The following is a 23658-nucleotide window of genomic DNA, read 5'->3' on the forward strand; positions in this document are numbered from 1 at the left end:
CTTGTGCTATTGCCCATGCATGTATGCATGTGTATGTGCCAGTGTACACATATATTTTTATCATCTGCTGGTTACTTCTACACAGATATCCCATTCACATCACAAAGTCAAGTGTACAAACTGACTCCATCACCCTCCCATTGCTAAACTCCTCTTCCTCTTGGGTTTCCTGTTTTCGTTTCTGTCCCTTCCATTATTACAGGTTACTCAGACTTGAAAACACTACTTTCCCTCTTGAGATCTAATTTCAACCTAACCCACAGTCCACTCATTGCCAATTCCTGTCCCTCCTAGTTCAGAAAGTCTTCCCCATCTAGTCCCTCCTTTCTTTTGCTATTGCCAGCATCGTTGATTTGACCCTGAATTTCACCACCTGAACTATTGACATAGTTGTTTAATCTGAATTCGCAATGTCTCACTCTTCCTAATGCAAGCTATCTGTACGTTGCTGGGAGATTTGCATCCCTGAAGGACAATTCTAATTTGCTGTTTCTCTGCTCAGAAAGGTTTAGTATCTCTGGCTGCAGAATGAAGTTTAATCTCTCTATTCTGGCATGTCAGCCCCTATGATCCTTCTCCTGCCTCTCCACATCTATTTTCTATTACACCCCTTCACGCATTCTGTCCTCCTGACCAGCTGAACTTTAAACTTTTCTCTGTATACTTACCAGGCTGTTCCACTGTTACCCTTACTCATGCTTTTACATCTTTCTTGTGATATAACATGCTCATTATTTGATGAATGAAATAATCAATTAATTAATTCACTAATTTCCCCAGTTGGAATGGAAACTCAGTGAATTAAGGATCTACACCTGATGCATTTGGATCCCCCTTGTGCCTTCAGCAAAGTTGACTTGAAATATTTTTTTTAAAAAATGAGTTTTTAAGATTTTTATCTCAGTTAAAGATTCTAAAGTCATTTAACTGCATGCTTTTAACAATAATATTCACATTAGGTTATAGTTTTGTGATTTTTTTGTTGACACATTATTCATCTAGTTTACAATTTTCCATACTGTAGGAAATAGTTTTCTCTTGTGGCCACCATCTTTCTGTTCCAGGAAATTGATCCAAACCACTCTGTCCTGTCACTATCCAGGCTTCAAACTGTTCCTATTGTCATGGTATCATATAGGTCACTTTTTTCTCTAACTACCATATTTACTTTCTTCTACATCATATTTCAAATTTTGTCTGTTAGACAAGGATGTCTTTTGTTACATGTGAATGTCCTGCCCTCTACTAACCTACTAAATTGTAGGTTGAAAAAAATCACTATGGAATATTTGAAATATCTGACAAAAATAGATAGTTTTATTTCTGAGAGGTATGTTGATAACAAAAAAGGACTTACCACTAAAAATATGAATTATTTTAATCAATATGAAATTATAATATTAAATTAATAATATATCAGTTTGGTAATATCACTTTAATAGTTCCCAAAATAATCTCTATAATGACCATCATAGTGTAATTTAGATACTCAAGAATTTTTGTAACATTTAAAAAATCATGATGCAAAACTTCAGATTTTTTTTGCCTATACTCTAGCTATTCTCAAATAAAACATTAAATTCATGCTAGCATTTGTACTTGGTGTAGTAAATATATTTGAAAAATATATTCTTCATGAAACTACAGCTTATCACAAGCAATGATTATTTTTTAATGAACAAAATTTTAAAGTATTTGATACAATCAATATTTTCTGATTGGCAGGTCAATTGCCATATGGAAAACTTTTTAAAAAAATTATAATTTAAGATATGTCTATGAGTTAGCAATGTTATTATCAATATTTATCATAGAAATGTTCTACTAATTATTTATCATAGGAATGTTCTACTAAATTTCACCCTTGAAATGATAGCTACCTACTTTTCAATAATTTGCTGTTCTCTCCTAAGCTTTTTCTGTTTTTTAAATTTTATTTATTGATTGATTGATTGACTTTTGGCCGTGTTGGTTCTTCGTTGCTGTGAGCGGGCTTTCTCTAATTGTGGGGAGCAGGAGCTACACTTCGTTGCGGTGTGCGGACTTCTTATTGCTGTGGCTTCTCTTGTTGCGGAGCACGGGTTCTAGGCGTGCGGGCTTCGGTAGTTGCAGCACATGAGCTTAGTAGTTGTGGATCACGGGCTCTAGAGCGCATGCTCAGTATTTGTGGCACAGGGCTTAGTTGCTGCGTGGCATGTGGGAACTTCCCAGACCAGGGATGGAACCCTTGTCCCCTGCATTGGCAGGCAGATTCTTAACAACTGCACCACCAGGGAAGTCCCAGCTTTTTCTGAAGTGTGTTAAAGTTATGTATGATCATTGAAAATATAATAGATAAATTAAATAGAAAATTAGATACAGCTGAGAAAAGAATTAAGTACAGGAAGTTGAACCTGAATATTTGAATACAGAGGGACAAAGCAAATATGCAAGAGAAGTTAAAAATATGCTGAATAGAAAGAGAATGGGTAACATAATTTTTCTAGCACATTTTTTTTTTTTTTTTTTTTTTTTGCGATATGTGGGCCTCTCACTGTCGTGGCCTTTCCCATTGCCGGACGCGCAAGCTCAGCGGCCACGGCTCACAGGCCCAGCCGCTACGCGGCTCACGGGCCCAGCCGCTACGCGGCATGTGGGATCCTCCCAGACCGGGGCACGAACCCGTATCCCCTGCATCGGCAGGCGGACTCTCAACCACTGCGCCACCAGGGAGGCCCTCTAGCACATTTTTGATTATTTTAAAACATCAACCATGGAATCCAACCAAGAGAGATATAATATCTTCAAATTGTGGAGAGAAACTAAATTTCAGTCTACAAATATTTGCACAGTTGAAGTTTCATTGAAGAATACAATCCAAATAAATATGTCTTCTAAAAAAAAAAAAAAAAAAAAAAAAAAAAAAAAAAAGGTTTTTAAGAGGTTTTACCGGCAAGAGATACTCACTAAAGCAACTTGAAAAGGAAGTACTTCCAGAATAAGGAAAATGATTCCAGAATTAAAATCAGAAAATTAAAAAGGAAAAAACAAACTGTCTATATAAAACAATAATTTGAATACATTCCTTGAGTTGAAACAAAACAGTATATAAAAAATGCAAATTCTTTCAAATTCTCCATGATATGATTTTTAGTGAGTTAAATTTGTCCTCAGCTTTCTCCTTTATGGTAGCAAGTTATCTGCCAGTCAGCTGTAAATTGATTTTTCTTTGGACAGGGATGTTCTATATGCTCTGGATGAAAGAATCCACAAAAATTTCATAAGTGTCAGGATGCTTAATTTTCACAGGAACATATTTCCCATTCTTTAGCACTCATATATTTAATCAAGACAGCTAGATACATTCCATTTTCCAGGTACTATGTAACAGTTATTATCAGCAATATATCACCAAAAATAGTAAATCATTGAATAGATAAAGTATTTTATGGGAGAGTAAAGCAAACAAGCTCCTCATGGATTAAATTGTGATATCGTATTGGAGAATTGAAGTAATCTTGAGGCAGGGACAGGAAGGCACAATGTTATCTTTGCCAGGTAAAGGTAAACTAATTCAAGAGTTCTCTGCTGGTTAGAATAGAGATATAGGCTTTGCTGAATTGATACTTACGTACCAGGTGCCAGGAGACTGTTTATTTGGTCTAATAAAGTGATCACATCTGAAAGAGTGCTAACACTGGAGTTATGCTTATGTAAGCTTAGCATTATACACTGTCATTCTCTAAAGCTCATTCTCAAAGACCTCTGTACCAGCAACATGGAAGGGAAAAATAATGGGCATATAATATAAATCACCAGGATTGCACTTTTAAATCTCAATGGAGACATTGAACTCAATGATAATTTTAGTCAGAGCTTCTTTGGTGGAGCCATGAGGATAGAAGACAATTAGAAAGAATTTGGACATTGGAAATATCCCATCATTGGAGTCTTACAAAAGCTATTTCTGAATTTTTTTGTGTGTTCTATTTCCAATGACTACCAATGACTTTAAGATTATGATTTGTCTTCCAAGAAGATAAAAAGAATAGCATAACAACCATTTCATAGCCTTTACAGTGTAAGAAGTAAAACATTACCAATATATTTGAAGCCGTTATGTAAACATTCCTGCCATTTCAGGAATAAACACTACACTGAATTTGTCTTTATCAGTCCCATGCATTTGTCTGTATTCTTAGTATATATCACTAAATAACATAATATTGCTTTATTTGTCTTAAAACACTTTGTACAAGTAATACCAAAATATCATATATTAATGCATATATGTGGAATCTAGAAAAATCGTACAGATGAACCGGTTTGCAAGGCAGAAATAGAGACACAGATAGAGAGAACAAATGTATGGACACCAAGGAGGGAAAGCCAGGGTGGTAGGGGATGAATTGGGAGATTGGGATTGACATATATACAGTAATATGTATAAAATAGATAACTAAAAAGAACCTGCTGTATTAAAAAAAATAAATAAAAATTAAAAAATATAATACCAACAGTATGTGTGCTTTTGCAGCTTGCCCCTTGTGTTCAATATTATACTCTAGAAGTTCATCCATGTTGATATTTGTAGGAGTAACATTTCACTGTTGTATAGTATTCATTTATATGCCTCCATCACAATTTATATTCTCCACATGCTACTCATGAAAATTTAGACTTTATTTGTAATTATTTTATTGTATGAATTATACTCTTCTGACTATTCTTATACATGTCTTCTTAAGTACACATACAAGCGATTCTTGAAAGAGCTAGGAAAGCAATTGGTTCATAGTTTATTGTACTTCTTAATTATTACCAGATAGCACCAGATTGTTTTCTAATGTGTTTATACCAAATTTTTACTCACCCTAGTAAATATGTAACAGTTCAAATTACTGCACATCTTCACCGACACTTCCAATGATGAGACATTTTATATTTTTCTAATCTGAAAGCTATAAAATTATGTATCTAAGAGCAATATAAATGTGTATTTTCCTGAATAATAATGAGGTGGGGCATTATTTAAAGTGTTTCATTTTATGAAAATATCTTTGCTAAAAATCCTTATTTTTTGTGATGTCTCATTCTCTGGATTCTGATTTCCATGATCATCAATGACTTGTTTGCTGATTACAATTTTCTTTCAATATGAAATGGCTTTAGGAAAAATAATAATAAAAAAAGTCAGGACAGGGGCTTCCCTGGTGGTGCAGTGGTTGAGAGTCCACCTGCCAATGCAGGGGACGCGGGTTCGTGCCCCAGTCCAGGAGGATCCCACGTGCCATGGAGCAGCTGGGTCCGTGGACCATGGCCACTGAACCTGCATGTCCAGAGCCTGTGCTCCACAATGGGAAAGGCCACAGCAGTGAAAGGCCTGTGTACTGCAAAAAAATAAATAAATAAAAATAAAGTCAGGACAGAAGATCTAAATAGACATTTCTCCAAAGAGACATACAGATGGCTAAAAAGCACATGAAAAGATGCTCAACATCACTAATTATTAGAGAAGTGCAAATCAACACTATAATGAGATATCACCTCACATAGGTCAGAATGACCATCATCAAAGTCTACAAACAATAAATGCTGAAGAGGGTGTGGAGAAAAGGGAACCCTCTTACACTATTGGTGGGAATGTACCCTGGTATAGCCACTGTGGAGAACAGTATGGAGGTTCCTTAAAAAACAAAATAGAGCTATCACATGATCCTGCAATCCCATTCCTGGGCATATATTTGGAGAAAACCATAATTTGAAAAGATACATGCACCCCAATGTTCATTGCAACACTATTTACCATAGCCAGGACATGGAAGCAACCTAAATGTCCATCAACAGAGGAATGGATAAAGAAGATGTGGTACATATATACAATGGATCATTACTCAGCTATAAAAAAAAAAAAAATGCCATTTGCAACATGGCTGGATCTAGAGATTGTCATACTGAGTGAAGTAAAACAGACGAGAAAAATAAATATCATATGATATTGCTTATATGTGGAATCTAAAAAATTGTGCAAATAAACTTATCTACAAAACAGAAATAGAGTTACAGATGTAGAAAACAAACTTATGGTTACCAGGGTGAAAGGGGTGGGGGAGGAAGGATAAACTGGGAGATTGGGATTGACATATACACACAGCTATATATAAAATAGATAACTAATAGGTAACTAATAAGGACCTACTGTATAGCACAGGGAACTCTACTCAATACTCTGTAACGGCCTATGTGAGAAAAGAATCTAAAAAAGAGTGGATATATGTATATGTAAAACTGATTCACTTTGCTGTACACCTGAAACTAACACAACATTATAAATCAACTATACTCCAATATTTTTCTTAATCCAAAAAAATTAAATTAAATTAAATTTAAAAGAAACTTTTCTTAAAAAAAGTCAGTATCCCAATCCATATGACAGTTATATTTTTAAATTGATAAATTATCATTCTTATGTCCATCTTATGGCCATGCTTAGACAGCATGAGTTTTTTTTTTTTTTTTTTTTTTTTTTTTTTTTTTTTGTACGCGGGCCTCACACTGCTGTGGCCTCTCCCGTTGCGGAGCACAGGCTCAGCGGCCATGGCTCACGGGCCCAGCCGCTCCGCAGCATGTGGGATCTTCCGGGCACGAACCCGCGTCCCCTGCATCGGCAGGCGGACTCTCAACCACTGCGCCACCAGGGAAGCCCCGACAGCATGAGTTTTATACTCAGTGCCTGATCACCCCACCCATGATAAGAGCAAGTTTGGGGATCAAAGTGGAGGTCTGGGTCCTGGGACCTGGAAGCTTAATTGTAGATTTGCTTGTGAATTTCTATGTATCTTGCCTTAGATTAATGATTTTCAAACATATTGAGCAAACTGTTACTCATAAACCTTATATAGAAATCAGAACAGAGTGGAGCCACTATAACTGAAGTATCACAGGAGCTCAGACTTACTCTGCCATCAAATACTGGGCAAGGTTATTCTGAGGGGGAAGGGAGAAAATACATATATTAGAGACTAAATAAGAACATAGGAACATAGCAATAGACAAAGTACACATTAAAAGTTTTATAATGTTCTATGTAAGTCAATGGCAACATGTTTGAAGACTTATCTGAAAGAGATGATTTTTTGGGAAAAAATAAAATCACCAAAATGATTCAAGAAAAGAAAAAGACCAATTAGCAGATGTATTAAAGGAGGCAAGCAAAATTAAATAATTAATGTTCAAACTGCAGAATAGAATAATGTGGGTAGCATATAGCTAACTTGGAAAATTATAAAATATTGGAAGGCAAGTTAAAAATGATCTTATATGCCAAACTAAAAGGTGACTTTTTCTAGCAATGAGGGACCATTGAACACTTTTAAACAGTAACATAATATGATCAAATTTGTGTTTGAATAAGATATATTTAATAGGAATTGAGCAAAGAAGGAACTGAAGTCATGAGAACTGGCTAGAAAGTATTTGGAAGAATACAGACAGGAGATGAAGAAGGCATTACAATTGAAGGAAAAACAATAGAATTAAATAACTGATAAGATGAATGATGTGGGTGTGGGGAGATAGGGACCAAAAGGAAAACATGGGATGACTATGCAATATTGTTATTTGAACAACTAGGTAGATGGAAATTCTAAAATTAAAATTCAAAACAAAATATTAGAGGTATGTCCATTTATTCATCAAACATGTATTGAATATCTGCCAAAATTATACTATTTTTTGGCAACACAAAAGAATTAAACTGTGATCGGGAGAGTGGCCAAGATAGAAGAGTAAGAAGAATCTGAGCTCAGCTCCTCCCATGGGCACACCAAGATTACTACTATTTACAGATCAATTATTGATGAGAAAGACCTGAAGACTAGCAGAAAACATCTTCTATAACTAAAGATATCAAGAAGAAACCACAACAAGATGGATCAGAGTTACAAAGATGTGGAATTGTCAAGACCCACACACTTGGGTGGGCAACCCACAAATGGGAAGACAGTTACAATTGTAGAGGTTCTCCCCAAGGAGTGAGGGTTCTGAGCTCCACATCCAGCTCCCCAACCCATGGGTCCTGAACTAGGAAGATGAGCCCCCAGAACGTTTGGCTTTGAAGACCTGTTAGGCTTAATTTCAGGGGAGCCTGAGCACTGTGAGAAAGAGACTCCACAAAATCTCACACACTCCAGGACCCAGGGCAGAAGCATTAATTTTAAGGAGCCTGGGTCAGACCCACCCACTGATCTTAGAGAGCATTTTGGAGAAGCAGGAAGTAACTGGAGCTCATCCTGCAGACATAGACACTGGAGAGAGGCATTCTTGGGAAATCATTCTACCTCATGGACACTGGCCCTGGCAAGTGCCATTTTGTAATCCTCCTTCTAGATTATTATGCTAGGACACAGCCCTGCCCACCAGCCTATCTGCACCCATACTGGGATAACTCAGGCCAAGTAGCTAAAGGCAAGACACAACCACACCCACCAGCAGTTGGCTGCCTTAAGACACAGTGAGACCACAGCCACCCTGGGACCAAGGCCTGTCCACCAGAGAGCTCAGCAAACCAGTGTACTGGCACTAGTCCCAGGACCCAGGCTCACACACGATTGGATTGGCACCAGCCCCGACATCCCCTGATCACTGGCTCAACCCACCAGGAGGTGGACACTAGCCCCAGGACACTGCAGTGGCACAGCCTGCTGTATCAGGACACTATTCACCCACCAGCAAGCCAGCACCAGTCCTGGGATACCTGGGCACCAGCCATGCCCACAAGCACCAGCCATGCCCACATCATAAACAAAATGCAATAACAAGAGGAGGTAAAATTTTATGGACACATTACCAATTTTTTACAATAAATTATAGTGTACAGCTCCATCACAGAATCTTTTTATACAAAGACACTAATGTGAGCACTGAAAGAAATCTGTCATGTAGGTCTTTAATCTTGATTTAACAAAGTTTGCACAGTAGCAAGTTATATCAAAAGTCTAAAAAAGCACAGTGAGTTTTTTGTCATGTTCTAAAAGTTTTATTTACATAACATAAAAATGAATTACATATAAGGGAACTCCCATATGGCTATCAGCTGATTTTCAGCAGCAACTCTACAAGTCAGGAAGCAGTGGCATGATATATTTAAAGTGATGAAAGGGAAACCTACAACCAATAACACTACACAGCATGGCTTTCTTTCAGATTTGATGAAGAGATCAAAATTTTACAGACACACAAAAGCTAAAAGAATTCAGCACCACCAACCACCTTTACAAGAAATGTTAAAGGGATTTCTCTAAGGAAAAAAGAGGCTACAACTAGAAATCTGAAATCTACAAAATATTCAATCTATAGTAAAGGCATGTATACAGTAAGGATAGTAAATCAGTCATATATAAATGTAGTAGGAAAGTTAAAAGACAGATACAGTAAAATCACCTGTATCCACAATAAACAGTTAAGGGATGCACAAAACAAAAAGATGTAACGTCTAATGTCAAAAACAGTAAACATGTTGAGGGGGAGTAAAAATTCAGGATTCTTAATTCAGTTGAACTTAAGGTGTTAGCAGTTTACAATAATTATGTATATAAAATTATATATATATATATATATATATATATATATATATATATATCTCTTGATGACTACAAAATAAAAATCTATAATAGTTAAACACATAAAAGATAAAGGAATCCAAACATAACAATAAAGATAGTCATCAAATCACAAGGCAAGATAGCAAAAGAAGAAGAAAGGAACAAAAAGAGAACTACAAAATGTCCAAAAACAATTAACAAAATGGCAACAATTACATACTTATCAATAATGACTTTATTCCATGTAAATGGAATAAATAGTCTAAACAAGAGTCATGGAGTGGTATATGCTGCCTACAAGAGAATCACTTCAGATATAACACAAACACATGCAAATGGAAATATTTTTTCTTTTAAAGCCAGGATACCAATACTTATATTAGACAAAAGAGAATTTAAAGTAAACACTGTAACATGAGACAAAGAAGGACATCACATAAAATCAAGGGAGTAACCCAAGAAGCTATAACAATTGTAAATATATATGCATTCAATATAGGAGCACCTAAATACATAAAACAAATATTAACAGACACAAAGGGAGAAATTGACAGTAACACAATAATAGTTGGGGGTGTTACTACCCCACTTACATCAATGGGCATATCATTCAGACAGAAAATCAATAAGGAAACACTGGCCTTCAATGACACATTAGACCAAATGAACTTAATATATAGATATGTAAAGAGAATTCCCTGGCAGTCCAGTGATTAGGACTTTGTGCTTCCATTGCAGGGGGCACCAGTTTGATCTCTCAGGGAACTGAGATCCTGAAAGCTGCATGGCATGGCCAAAAAGTTAGAAGTGTATAGAATATTCCTTCCAAAAGCAGAATAATACACATTTTTTTAAGTGCACATGGAACATTTTCCAGGACAAATCACATGCTAGACAAAAAAAGTCTCAGTAAATTTAAGAAAATTGAATCATATCAAGCATCTTTTCCCAGCACACACTATGAGACTAGAAATCAACTACAAGAAAAAAACTGGAAAAAACCACAAACATGTGGAGTCTAAACAATATGCTACTAAAACATCAATGGATTACTGACTAAACCAAAGAAGAAATTGAAAAAAAAAAAAAAAAGAAAAAAGAGAAAAAAGAAAAAACACTTGGAGACAAATAAAAATGAAAACACAGTGATTCAAAATCTGTGGGATGCAGGAAAAGAAGTTCTAAGAGGACAATTATAGCCATAAAAGACTACTTCAGGAAACAAGAAAAATCTTAAATAAATAAACTAAGCATACACCTAAAGGAACTAGAAAAAGAAGAAGAAATAAAATCCAAAGTTAGTAGAAGGAAAGAAATCATACAGATCAGAGGAGAAATAAATGAAAAAGGGACTAAAAATATAGCAAAGATCAATGAAACTAAGAAACGGCTTTAGGGAGATAAACAAAATTGATAAACCTTTAGCCATATTCAACAACAACAACAAAAAAAAAATGAAAGAAAAGAAAGAAACAAGGAAAGAGAGATGATCCAAATCAATAAAATTAGAAATGAAAAGGGAGAGGTTACAAGATACCACAGAAATACAAATGCTCACAGTATATTATTATGAACAGATACACCAATAAAAATGGACAGCCTAGGAGAAATAGACAAATTGCTAAAATGTGCAGTCTTCCTAGACTGAACCAGAAAGAAATAGGAAATATGAACAGACTGATTACTGGTAGTGACATTGAACTAGTAATTACACAAAAAAGAAGAACAAAAGAAAGAAAGAAAAGAAACCAACAAACAAAAATGCAGCACCAGATAGCTTCACAGGTGAACTCTATCCATCTTTTAGAGAAGAGTTAATGCCTATCCTTCTCAGACTATTCCAAAAAAATGAAGAGGAAAGAACATTTCTGAACTCTTTCTATAAGGACAGCATCACCCAGTTTGGCAAAACTGGACAGAGATATCACAAAAAATGAAAATATCACTGATGAACATAGATGAAAAATATTCAACAAAATATTAGCAAATCAAATTCAACAATATATTAAAAGGATCATACATCATAATCAAGTGGAATTTATCCCTGGAATGCAAAGATGGTTTAATATTTGCAAATCAATCAGTGTGATACCTTACATTAACAAACTGAAGACAATTCCACTTGCAATCATATCAAAAAGAATTTAAAAACCTAGGAATAAATCTAAATAAGGATGTAAAAGACCTGTACTCAGAACACTATAAGACATGGGTGAAAGACACTGAAGTTTGCACAACAGATGGAAAGGTACACCATGTTCATGGATTGGAAGAATTAATATTGTTAAAATGACCATATTACCCAAGGCAATCTCCAGATTCAATACAATCCCTATCAAAATACCAATGGCACTTTTCACAGAACCAGAGCAAAGAATTTAAAATTTTGTATGAAACTCAAAAGACCTAGAGTATCCAAAACAATCTTGAAAAAGAAGAACAAATCTGGAGGTCTCATGCCCCATGATTTCAAACTATACTACGAAACTAAACATGTTACAAAAACTGACACATACATCAATAGAACAGAGTAGAGAGCTCAGCAATGAACCCACACTTATATGGGTAACTAATCTATCACAATGGAGACAAAAATATGCAATGGGGAAAAAACAGCCCCTTCAATCATTGGTGTTGGGAAAACCAGACAGCTACATCAAAAGAATCAAATTGTACTTCTCTCTCATCTCATGCACAAAAATAAATTCAAAATGGATTACATACTTAAATGTAAGACCTGAAACCATAAAACTTCTAAAAAGAAACATAGGCAGTATGCTCTTTGAAATCAATCTTAGTAATTGTTTTTTAGATATGTCTCTTTACGCAGGGAAAACAAAAGCAAAAATATATAAATGGAATTACATCAAACTAAAAAGCTTTTGTACAGTGAAGGAAACTATCAAGAAAACAAAAAGGCTACATTATGAATGGGAGAAGAAATTTGCAAATGATATATTCAATAAAGGCCTAATAACCAAAATATATAAAGAACTCATACAACTCAATATCAAGAAAACAAACAACCCAACTTAAAAATGGGCAGAGGATCTAAATAGACATTTTTCCAAGGAAGATGTACAGATGGCCAACAGACACATGAAAAGATGCTCAACATCACTAATCATCAGGGAAATGCAAATCAAAACCACAGTGAGATATCACCTTACACCTGTCAGAATTCTATTATTGAAAAGACAACAAATAATAAGTGTTGGTGAGAATGTGTAGAAAAGGGAACCCTTGTGCACAGTTGAAGAGAATGTAAATTGGTACAGCCACTGTGGAAAACAGTATGGGGATTCCTCAAAAAAGTAAAAATATTAGTGCAACTATCATATGATCCTTTTCACTCCTTGGCATTTATCTGAAGGAAATGAAAACACTAATTAGAAAAGATATAGGCACTCCTCTATTCACTGCAGCATTAATTACAATAGGAGAGATATGGAAGCAACCTAAGTGCCATCAGTAGGTGAATGGATAAAGAAGTACTGGTATATTAGATTCTTTGAATGACTTTGATGTGGAAATTTCAGTACATAACAACATAACAAAAAAGCAGAAAAGAGACCAGTCAAAAGTTCTACTCCATCTACATGTCTTAATAAATGTGATGTACTAAACACTAAAAATTTTAAAAAGTACTTGTATATACATATAATGAAATATTAGCCATAAAAAAAGAATGAAATCTTGCCATTTGGAACAACCTGAATGGACTTAGATTGCATTATGCTAAGTGAAATAAGTCAGGCAGAGAAAGACAAATGCTGTATGATTTCATCTATTGTGGAATCTAAAAAACAAAAGAAAAACAAAACAGAAATGAGTCAAAAATACAGAGAACAAACAGGTGGTTGCCAGAGGGGAAGTCGTTGGTGGGAGGGGAGAAATAGGTAAGGAAGAATAAAAGATACAAAACTTCTAGCTGCAAAATAAATGAGTCATGGGTATGAAATTTACAGTGTATAGAATATGGTCAATAATAATGTAACATCTTTGTATGGTGACATATAGTAACTAAATTTATCATGGTGATCATTTTGAAAAGTATAGAAATATAGTATCACTATGTTGTGTAACAGGAACTAACATAGTGTTGTATGTCAACTATACATCAAAAACAATCCCTCCCAATAAAATACTCATATAAAAATTGATCAGATTTGTGGTCACCATAGATGGGGGATGGGGAATTGGATGAAGGCAGTCAAACGGTAAAAACTTGCAGTTATAAGATAAATAAGTACTAAGGATGTGATGTACAACATGATGTATATAATTTACACTGCTGTGTGTTATACATGAAAGATTTTAAGAGCATAAACCTTAAGAGTTATCATCACAAGAAAATTTTTTTTCTATCTATTTAATTTTATATTTTTATGAGCTGGTGTATGTTCACTAAACTTCTAGTGATAATCGTTTCATGATATATGTAAGTCAAATCACCGTGCTGTACACCTTAAATATACAGTTGCTATATGTCAATTATATGTCAATAACACTGGAAGAAAAAAAATAAGCCATGATGCTTACATTTAAGGACCTCACAACTATTACATAGTGAGTCATACAGGAAAATGTCACTGTACAGTTTAATAAGGGCTGTAATAGGAATATATAGCAAGTATTTGTGATAATAATAAGGAAGCTATTGTCAACTTGATATTGAGAAGGAGGATCAAATTTAAAAAAAAAAAAAAAAAAGCAACAAACTGTTTTGGATATACTGAGTTCAGGTTGCCTATTTTCCTTCCAAATGGATCTATATAGTAGAGAGCTGGATATATAAGATCAGAAGCTATCTGTGCTAAAGATAAAAATTTGAGAGTTTTCAGAAGCTAGAAAGTAGCTAAAGTTGTGGGAACAAATGAGATCACGCAGGGAAATTTTCTAAACTAAGTGAAGGAGAAGGTATAGAAATAGACTAAAGATTGGTAGCTACTATGACAACATGTCAAGTACACTGTGAGATATTGATGTATCTTTCTTGTCCTAGCTTTATTTTTACTATGTGGAAGGTATTTTGGGTGTGTTAAATGATGTTTTACTTGGTTTTATTTTGAGGGAGGTAGGGTTATAGCTTTAAAGCTTCAGATTTTTGAGAGAGTCAAAGGGCAGATCATGATGATCAACCCTTCTTTGACAGAGAAACCAAAGGATAAAGAATAGTATTGCTAGATTGGCTGTGACAGCGAAGGATGAGAATTATTTTTTTCACACCTTGTTTCCTTGTGCATTGCTGTGGTCACATGCAGAGCAACTCTCCTCAGTCTTCAAGTTGAGGAATGAAGTAGCAATGGTCAAAAGGAGAAATGTTAGCTCTGTCTTGATTTTTGCAAGTGCTTTCTATGGGGGAGAAAAGTAGATGCAGCAAAAACAGCAGCTGTGCTAGCGGCAACAACAAGAGTAATTGATAATTCTCATCAGGCACTTAACAAACTGATCAACTTTTATGAATTAATATAAATGTGAATGTCTCATATGGGGAAATTATCCAAGTAAAGGTAATAATTTAGTCCATGAGACTTGGGCTATCCAAATATAAAATAATTTTGATAATTCTAAAATAGGAAAATATATGATGTAAAAATATTTACTTTAATTTATATGCTATTTATTCTACAGTGCTATGATGATATTACATATATAAATAGTATAGGTACTATATATACTTATATATATATATATATAAATCTTTAAGACACTGTAGTTTCTCATGATTAATATGTATAGCATTTAATTCTATTTCATTGACCTTAGAACTTAATTTTTTAAATTTTGGAATAATATAGATGATTATAACTTTTGTGTCTTTGAATATTATTGGTTAGATATATTATTTTTTAATGATGAATCCTTCAGGAAGAGAGATACATGGACTTATTGACTGGTGATACTCTTTTTAATCACATAATTTAATAAAATTAGAATCATAAAAAAAGGAATGTAATATTTTTAAACTAAAAACAAGATAAAAAATTTCATTGCATTTGTATGATGTTCTTTCTGGAGAAAGTAAGAAAAAATGAACAAAAACATTTCAATAGTAATAATTTTTAATGTCTATTGAGTAAATCAAATTTATTTCCATTATAAAGGAGCAATAGCAAACAATATTATGTTTCTTCTAATACCAAGAATTATAATAAAGGTATATGGGTAATTTGTGATTCACTGCATTTGTAGCTTTATTTGTATGTTAGTATGTTATTTTCTGGGGTTAGATCAAGGAGACCTTTATACAACATAAGAGGAGTGTGCCTTATATGTAGACAAGGTGTTCCATTTCTATTCAGAATGAATAACACTTGTGCTCTCAGCTGCATTGTGTTCAGAGTAAAGGTATTAATCTCTTCTGTGTTTTCTTTGTCATAATGTACTCCATGGTGCTCTCCTGGATAAATTTCAATTAACTGACTATAGTTCTGATTCATACTTTAGAAATACATTTGGCAATAAAAATTAAATTCATCCATATTTTTAACATAATGTGCTTCAAACTCAGTACTGAGGTTCCATAGCTTCCTTTGACAATCTGAGAGTTTTAAATAATATAAGGGATTTAAAAGATCTTTCTCCTGGGTTAAGTTATTGGATTTTCCCATGACTCAGACTGATTTAAAATTTTTTAAGCATGTTAAAGTTAATATACTTTGTTATATCAATCTATATGATTTTAATACATTTAAACATTACAGATATCTATGTTGTAATCAGAAGCCACTAATTAATTACTATATCAAATATTTTGTAAGATGTTTAATACATATTTCCATATAAAAACCTTGGGGGTTTTTTTCCATTTATAATTGGAAGAAAAATAAATTTAGAGTGTATTCAAATAGTGTTGCTGAAGAAGCTTTTGGAAGCAGCAGGAAAACACTCTACCTAACCCCAATTAGTCTTGTTTCCTACATTCAAGGCAGTTCTGTTTTTCAACATATCCACTAAACATGATGATAATGAAAATTAATATGGTTAGAAAGCAATTCAATAGCAAATGTTTATAGTTCATAATTGTTGTTTCCTGTCATAACTTTCGTAAAACCTGTCAGCTCTGAAAAAAAGGCTCAAGGAGCATGTAAGCTAGACACATGCACCTAAATTATACAGTAGCTATTCTCCTGCAAAGCAATGCAGAATTCATTTTTTAGCAAACTGAATTATACTTTTATTGCTCTTGGTGATTTCACTACTTCTCAGGATATGTAAGCTTGATTATGAGAATCAAATATTTTAATTCATATGTGAACCCTTATATAAAGAAAATTTCTTGTGTATTTATCAACAATGTGAAAAGTTTAACCACAAGAAGAATGCTAGAACCCTATCTCTATAGAGTTTCCTCATTCCATTTTAATTATAAGAATGTCTTTCTGTCCCTTTTTTTTCCAAAACTACCACAAATAAAAGTTTTAGCTATATTTTTATTTGTCTAAGAATGTTTATGCCTAAAATGTATGAAACTCATCATGCCATAGGGAGCTGCAAAGATAAATCAAACACAAATCTTGCCACAGGAGAATGAGCAGTACAGAAGGCAGATGGGGTGGGTATTTTTAGGCATCCCCCATCCCCCCACCCCTGCTCTCATTAGTTCTTACATCTCACAGTTGCTTCTTGGTGCCAACAAATGTCAGGAAAAATGGTCAAGGGAACAGGGCAGTTCAGTAGTCCCTGAAGGTTTTTGACCAAAGATCTTAGATAATTACAACTAATGTTGATGTCACAGCAATGATGTCACAATAAAGACAGCTATCAGACACAGTAGGAAGGAAGGCCAGTTAGAAAGGAGCCATTGCCAACAACTGAGTTGAAATGTAATAAGAACTTAAACAAGGGCAATGGCAGCAGAAGGAACACTGCAAGTTTTGATCTAAGAAAGAGGTGACAGGAAGCAGCAACTAGTTTGAGAAGAGATGGGTGAACAACAATGCTGAGTTTCTAGGCCTGAGAGAGTAGGTGCCAAGAGCAAAAAAACAGAAGAGGAGCAGCAGTAAAGACAGAGATGGATTAGATGACACAGAACAGAGCCTCAAAAACTAAGCATTATGGAGTGGTTGAAAGGTCCATCTGGAAAAGACTGTCAGGAAGACAGTCAACGTGTAGTGGTGTCATAAGAGACAAGGAAGGAGAAAACTTTTATAAAAATAAGTCTTAAGTATTACACAGGCAGGTGAGCACTACAGAAGGATTTGTTAACTGGGCCTAAAACTTTTGACAAAACAGATCCAGTAAAATACAAAGCCAGGAAGGTAAATTTCAATGAGATAAAGATTGTGCATGGAAGGCCAAGGAATGGTAAAATATATGATGTCACATAACTTATTTTTTATTACTTTATAGTTGATTTACAATATTGTGTTAGTTTTAGGTGTAGAGCAGAGTGATTCAGTATTTTTGCAGATTATACTCCATTATATGTTAATACAAGATAATGGGTATAATTCCCTGTGCTATACAATATACCCTTGTTGCATATCTATTTTATGAGTAATAGTGTGTATCTGTTAATTTTATATACCTACTTTGTCCCTCCCCCTCTTCCCTTTTCCCTTAAATCATTTTGCTAATAGATAAGGTATATAATTTGTATCTGACAATACAAAGTTATAGACAAAATCAAGATGTTAAAAATAAACTTTCACACACCAGATTATAATGTTTTAAGCAAAATGAGGTACCATATCTAAAAGCAAGATTTGACTAGAAAATACTCTTCATATAAAAAGAGGCATCATTTGAAGAAGAGAAAGGATTTTAAAGACATGAAGACACGATTTTGAGAAAAAATGTTTTTGTAGAAAGCTATCTTGTTGACCTCACCCTGAACCCTCTCCCACCCATCACATCTGACAGTGTTTAAGGATAGTTAAAACCCTATCATTCGGAAAGGAACATAACAGACCAACAGAGTCATGCATTCATATCTGAAAAAGCCAAAGCAGCCTGTGTGTGTGTGTGTCTGTGTCTATGTGTGTGGAGAGGGAGATAGGGAAGAGACTGACCACTAATTATACCTCCATAGGCAGCAGGGAAGAAAATGTCTACCATGGTCTAGATATGGACTCCTCAGGAAAGCCATTTGGCCTGGATTCACTGGATGTTCTGCCCCAGTGGTTTTCCTAGTCAGGTGCTCAAGACAACCTTAGCATTCTCCTCAGCTGTCCTGAACTTTAGAGAAGCTTCTTTCCGACTCTAGGCCCATGACCTCACCTTTCTCAGAGCATCTACTATTGAAAACTTTTCGTTGTAATTCTTCCTTTGCATCTTTTGAGATATAAATCTTTTTAAAATCTTCTTTTAAAATCTTTTTAAAATCAGAGATGCCTTTCTTTGGGACCCAGAATCATCTCTTTGAAATGCAATCATCAAGAAAGAAAGTGGCCCTCTCTGTGAGCAGATAGGAGCCTTGTTCTAAGCTGTAAACTATCTTCTGTGATGAAGACATGAGAGAGTTTATGTTTTTAGGGGGTAGGGCCAAGTAGTGACACAGGTAGCACATGGGCCCCCACCTCAGCTCTTAAAAAATCTGCCACCTTTTCTTTCAGAGGAGTCGAGGAAAAGCTGAGTTCTGGCCTCTCTCCCCTATTGCAATAGCCTTGAATAAAGTCTTTCTTGCCTCTTTCACTTTGTCCAGTGCAATTGTTGCTTCAACACAGGCAAGTAGTTGTCGGCAGCAAGAATCTGTATATAACGTGAAAAATCAGAGGGGACCAAGTTAGAAATGAGATAAAATCCTAGGAATTGTAGCTGGCAAGGGGTGTCTAAAGATTACACAAATGCTCATGAGTCATAGTGTTAAAATACAGGACATTCAGTTAAATTAGAATTTCAAATAAACAACATAATTTTTTAGTATAAGCTTAACTCATGCAATGTTTGAGACATACACTAAAAAATTATGTGTTGTTTATCTGAAACTGAAATTTAACTGAACACCCTATATTTTATCTGACATTCCTACTGTGAGAAAAACAGTTTTAAACATCTGTTCTTCATGGAGAGCAAAGGACTGCTTACAACAGTATTGGTGGCCAGCTGTAATAGCTACACTTTACTATGAACTTCTCTCTCCTTCCTGCCCACTTTGCCCTCTCTGCAAAGCTCAAAGTATCTGAAACAGCAGCTAGCTTGAGAGGACGCTCTAAGAACAGAAAAATAAGAGGAACCAACATCTTCCTGCCCGGAAAACAGGCAGCAGGTGACAGGTGCCCTGCAGACCTTAGCTGGTTGGAGGGGGCTGGGAAGTTATATCTCTGAAGGAAGATTTAAATGTTGATAAAATTCTTAGCCTGGATTAGCTTCTGTATCATTGTATAACTTAGAAAGAAGGTAGAACTCATAGGGCCTGCCAAGTTTTCATCCAGAGGCAGAGAAAATTTCCCCCATTGTGAGAGAGACAAAAATAAAGTTCTAGCCTCCCATATATTATATTACACTTGTTCAATGTATCAAGTCTATAGATCTAAATATATACATATGACAATAAAATACTTTCCAAATTTTATGTGCCTCCAGATTTTATGAGATTAATTCATTTAAAGAATAATTTTAAAAGGATAACTGTAAAAATTATTAATCACCTTGCATGTTATAGTAATACTACTTATAAAATATCTAAGTATTATTGACAAACACTAGATATTAATGAATATTAATAAAATACCTCTATGAGACAAATTTCTAATCTTTTTGTGTCACAGGCTTTTTTTAACTTTTTTATCGAGGTATGATTACATCAAATAAAATTCATGAATTTTAAGAGTGTAATTTGATGTACTGCCATTTGTATGACAGGATATTTTAAGAATCTAATGAAAACTATTATTTCACATATGCAGGGACACATTTTTAATACAATATCAGGGCATTTTTTTCATCCATCTAAAATTTTTGCTTAAAGTTTTTTCCTATGGACTGGCAGTTAATTATTTGAGACAATGACTTTATAAATTTATTATACTTATATATCTCAATTTCTTGAAGTTTGGCCAAATATTTATAAATACCAGTGTTATCATTTTATATGAATGTTAACTATAAATGCTATGTTTTCATCTACTTGATTAGCTACTTGAATGCTATCAGAACATATATTAATATGACTTTTTTTTTTTAGATGCAGGTTTATTTTTTCCATCTTTCAACGGGAATTCCTACTTAGAACTGCCTTTTTGTACAACTCTGAGGAAGGAACGTAACACAATTGTTAACATCTACTTGACTATACAAACAAGCACTTTGAATGGAACAATTCTCTACAGTGAGTACTAAATGTTTGACCTCCTATATGTCATGTTTCTTTCTCAAATATTAACCTACTGAATTAAAGAATTATTCATTTAAATGTTTTGGGAAAACTTTTCTAGCCCAGTGAATGAAGTATTACCAAAAAGAAATCTTGTTTCTTTCTAGTTTTCTTTAGCAGTTTCTTTAATTTATGAGTCACTTAATGAAACATGACTTACAAACAGGTTCTGAACCAACAAAGAAGAATACAGCAAGCATATAAATTTGGCAGCATATGGCTATAGCAGTGAAAGAGTAATGCTGAAAATGTTTCAAATAGCATATTTTTTATAATATAAATAACTAACATGAATTGCATTCAACACTTGGTAACTTGGAAAAAGGTATTTCAAAGCTGGTATTCATTTGACAGTTGGGAAAATTCTTATCACTCTTTAAGCATTATCTTAAACTTAGCTGGCAAAAAAAAAAAAAAAAGTAGTATTAACAGTATTTGTTTAAGGAAATACCTCCATGTGCAGGGTTCTCTACATTTTGGTCTCTTTCACTCATGGGAAAATACAACTAAAGTGTATTGCTTGCAATATTACAAATGTGACAATTGTTTTGTTTTTTTTTTTTCTCTTTTGAAATGAATACACCATAGTTTTAATAGTTCCCTATATTGGAGATACAATGTCTTCAGTACTTGGATAGATGATCCACTGCAAGGCAACTCATTATTTCCCAAATGAGTTTCTCTTCCACTTTGAAATATTTTGCAAAATTGATTCATCTTGCTGTACTTTCTAAACAAAACTTAAACTTTTTTATTACTTGAATATGAGAAAAATGCCTAAAAGAAGAATTTTTGGAAAACTGGGTATAGTTAAAAGCTTTGAACATTAAGTTAAACTGGGAATTTATGTTATATTTTAGGAAGAAACTAACTTGTCAGAACTAGGCCAGCATTATTTATTTCCTAAGAGTGTAAGTGCCCATGTTTAAATGATAGCTTTAAATTATTTCATTTATTTACGTTTAAAAAAAGAGAAGAAAATAATAAAAGAAAAACTGATTTTTTATATGGGAAACCTAAGTGGTGATAGGTGACCATGAAATTTGGAGGTAATAGTGCATTTCAGGGGGAGCAAAACAAAACATAAAACAAAAGATATAAACATAATACTTTAAAGCCACAAAGAAAGCAAAGTCATTTTCTGGCTTTGCAGTGTTTTAAGTTACCTAGATATGGAAGGTGTTTCCTTGTGAAAAGTGTGTTTTTAGCAACTGAAAACAGCTCATAGCCAAAGAAGCAGTAAACCTCTGGGAATTCTCCTACCCTGGACCTGCGCTGCAGGCCCACATCCAAAATGCCACTCAACTTTCTCTTTCTGAAGGCCATAGACATACATGCCACGTGTGTCCACTCTGTTCAAGCTGGTGCTCTAAACCAGTCAAACCTAAGCTGATGTTAGTGCCATACAATTAATTTTGCCTTTTGTAGCCAATGACCTACTAAAAAAGTCAAACTAGAAATTATTATGAGAAAAGAGTGCCCTTGGAAAAATGAGCAGCCTGTGTCTTTGTCTTACATAATTGTTGTTATCACAGCACTGGATGTGTGGAAGCTGTTTACTCAAGGGAGTTTCATAGCCTGTGAAGGGAGAAAATATTTTTGTCTGTAGCACATTCTTTTTGTTCATGTGTAAGTGGTAATTTAATCCCACACTCTTGGGAAGACCTCAGCAGAATGGTTTATGGGTTTGCTGTCTTCACTCCTCTTGGAATCTGTCAACCTCATAAAAGCCTCACAACATATGAACACAAAGATTTTCGTGGTTCATTTAGACACCCGCAATTTTAAAGGTGCCCCTTAATTTGACTTCAGGGCTAATTTTCTTTCCTTTGAAATCAGTATATTATGTGTAGGAGCAATTAAAAGTCGTGAGGAAATTAAAACAGATGTTAGAGTGTAAGGGTTTTGGGGTTTTTTTGGGGGTAGAGGGGTTGTTTTTTACCTTTGCTATTTTTCCCTATTCCTGAACATTTTAGCAAAAACTGAATTTCATTTCACAAACATTTATTGAACATTTTTGCTTTGTATCATCACCTATTAAAGGGAAAACGATAGAGAGAAATATTAGATTGATAAGCCAATGACAGTTTTGAATTATATTCCTAGTTCAAAACTGTAGCTTTATCTTTTCTCAGTTTGCCTCAACAACTAATTGATGTTGAAAAGGGAACAAAAGGGAGATAAAGCTTGAATCCTTATGGGGTTACAGTAAAATTCCTTAGAAAGGATAGTTTTTAAAAGAACTCTCTGTGGGAGAGAGACAGCTCTGAGAACAGCAGTCAAGATGAAAAGAAAGCTTTTTGAATCTGCCACTGAACCAATTCAGAATTCTGGAACACAGTCAAAAGAGCTGCTAATAGGTCACGGGAGAAGGGGTGAGACCACACAAAACTCTTTAGATGCACTCTCAGAAAATGAGCTCTGTTCAGCAAGCAGCATCAGTCAGGTTTTGTCATGGGATTTATTACGATGCAGGTGAATCCATTCTGTGCTATTTCTGTGAGAAGAAATAAGCAGGTCCTTTGGAAGGATGTGATCTGAGAATTAGGGGAAGACATCTGACCGAGATGCAGGAGGCAAATTACATGAGCAGCTCCAATGGAAGAACAGAATTCAGAAATAATCTTTATATTACTTAAGGTCTGTATTTAAGAAAGAGAGCAAAAGAACTGGGCTTAGAAATTTATTCCAGGTAGGAATTGATAGAACAGATAAGATTATTGAAGCCTCCTTTCTGGTGCATTTAGGAAGGACTGG

At 34.5% G+C, this 23658-nt stretch overlaps 1 protein-coding gene across 1 annotated transcript in view; it reads left to right on the forward strand.

The window, feature by feature from the left end:
• EYS (EGF-like photoreceptor maintenance factor) overlaps nt 1-23658 on the forward strand; it is a gene marked incomplete at its 5' end in the record, with an annotated part of 885136 nt that overhangs the window by 502132 nt on the left and 359346 nt on the right. The window contains one exon of the mRNA XM_007449587.1: nt 20713-20856. Within this exon, the coding sequence (XP_007449649.1) occupies nt 20713-20856 (144 nt within the window). The remainder of the gene's footprint in view (nt 1-20712; nt 20857-23658) is intronic.

Source organism: Lipotes vexillifer, unplaced genomic scaffold (assembly GCF_000442215.2).
Source record: "Lipotes vexillifer unplaced genomic scaffold, Lipotes_vexillifer_v1.1 scaffold793, whole genome shotgun sequence".
NCBI lineage: Eukaryota > Metazoa > Chordata > Mammalia > Artiodactyla > Lipotidae > Lipotes > Lipotes vexillifer.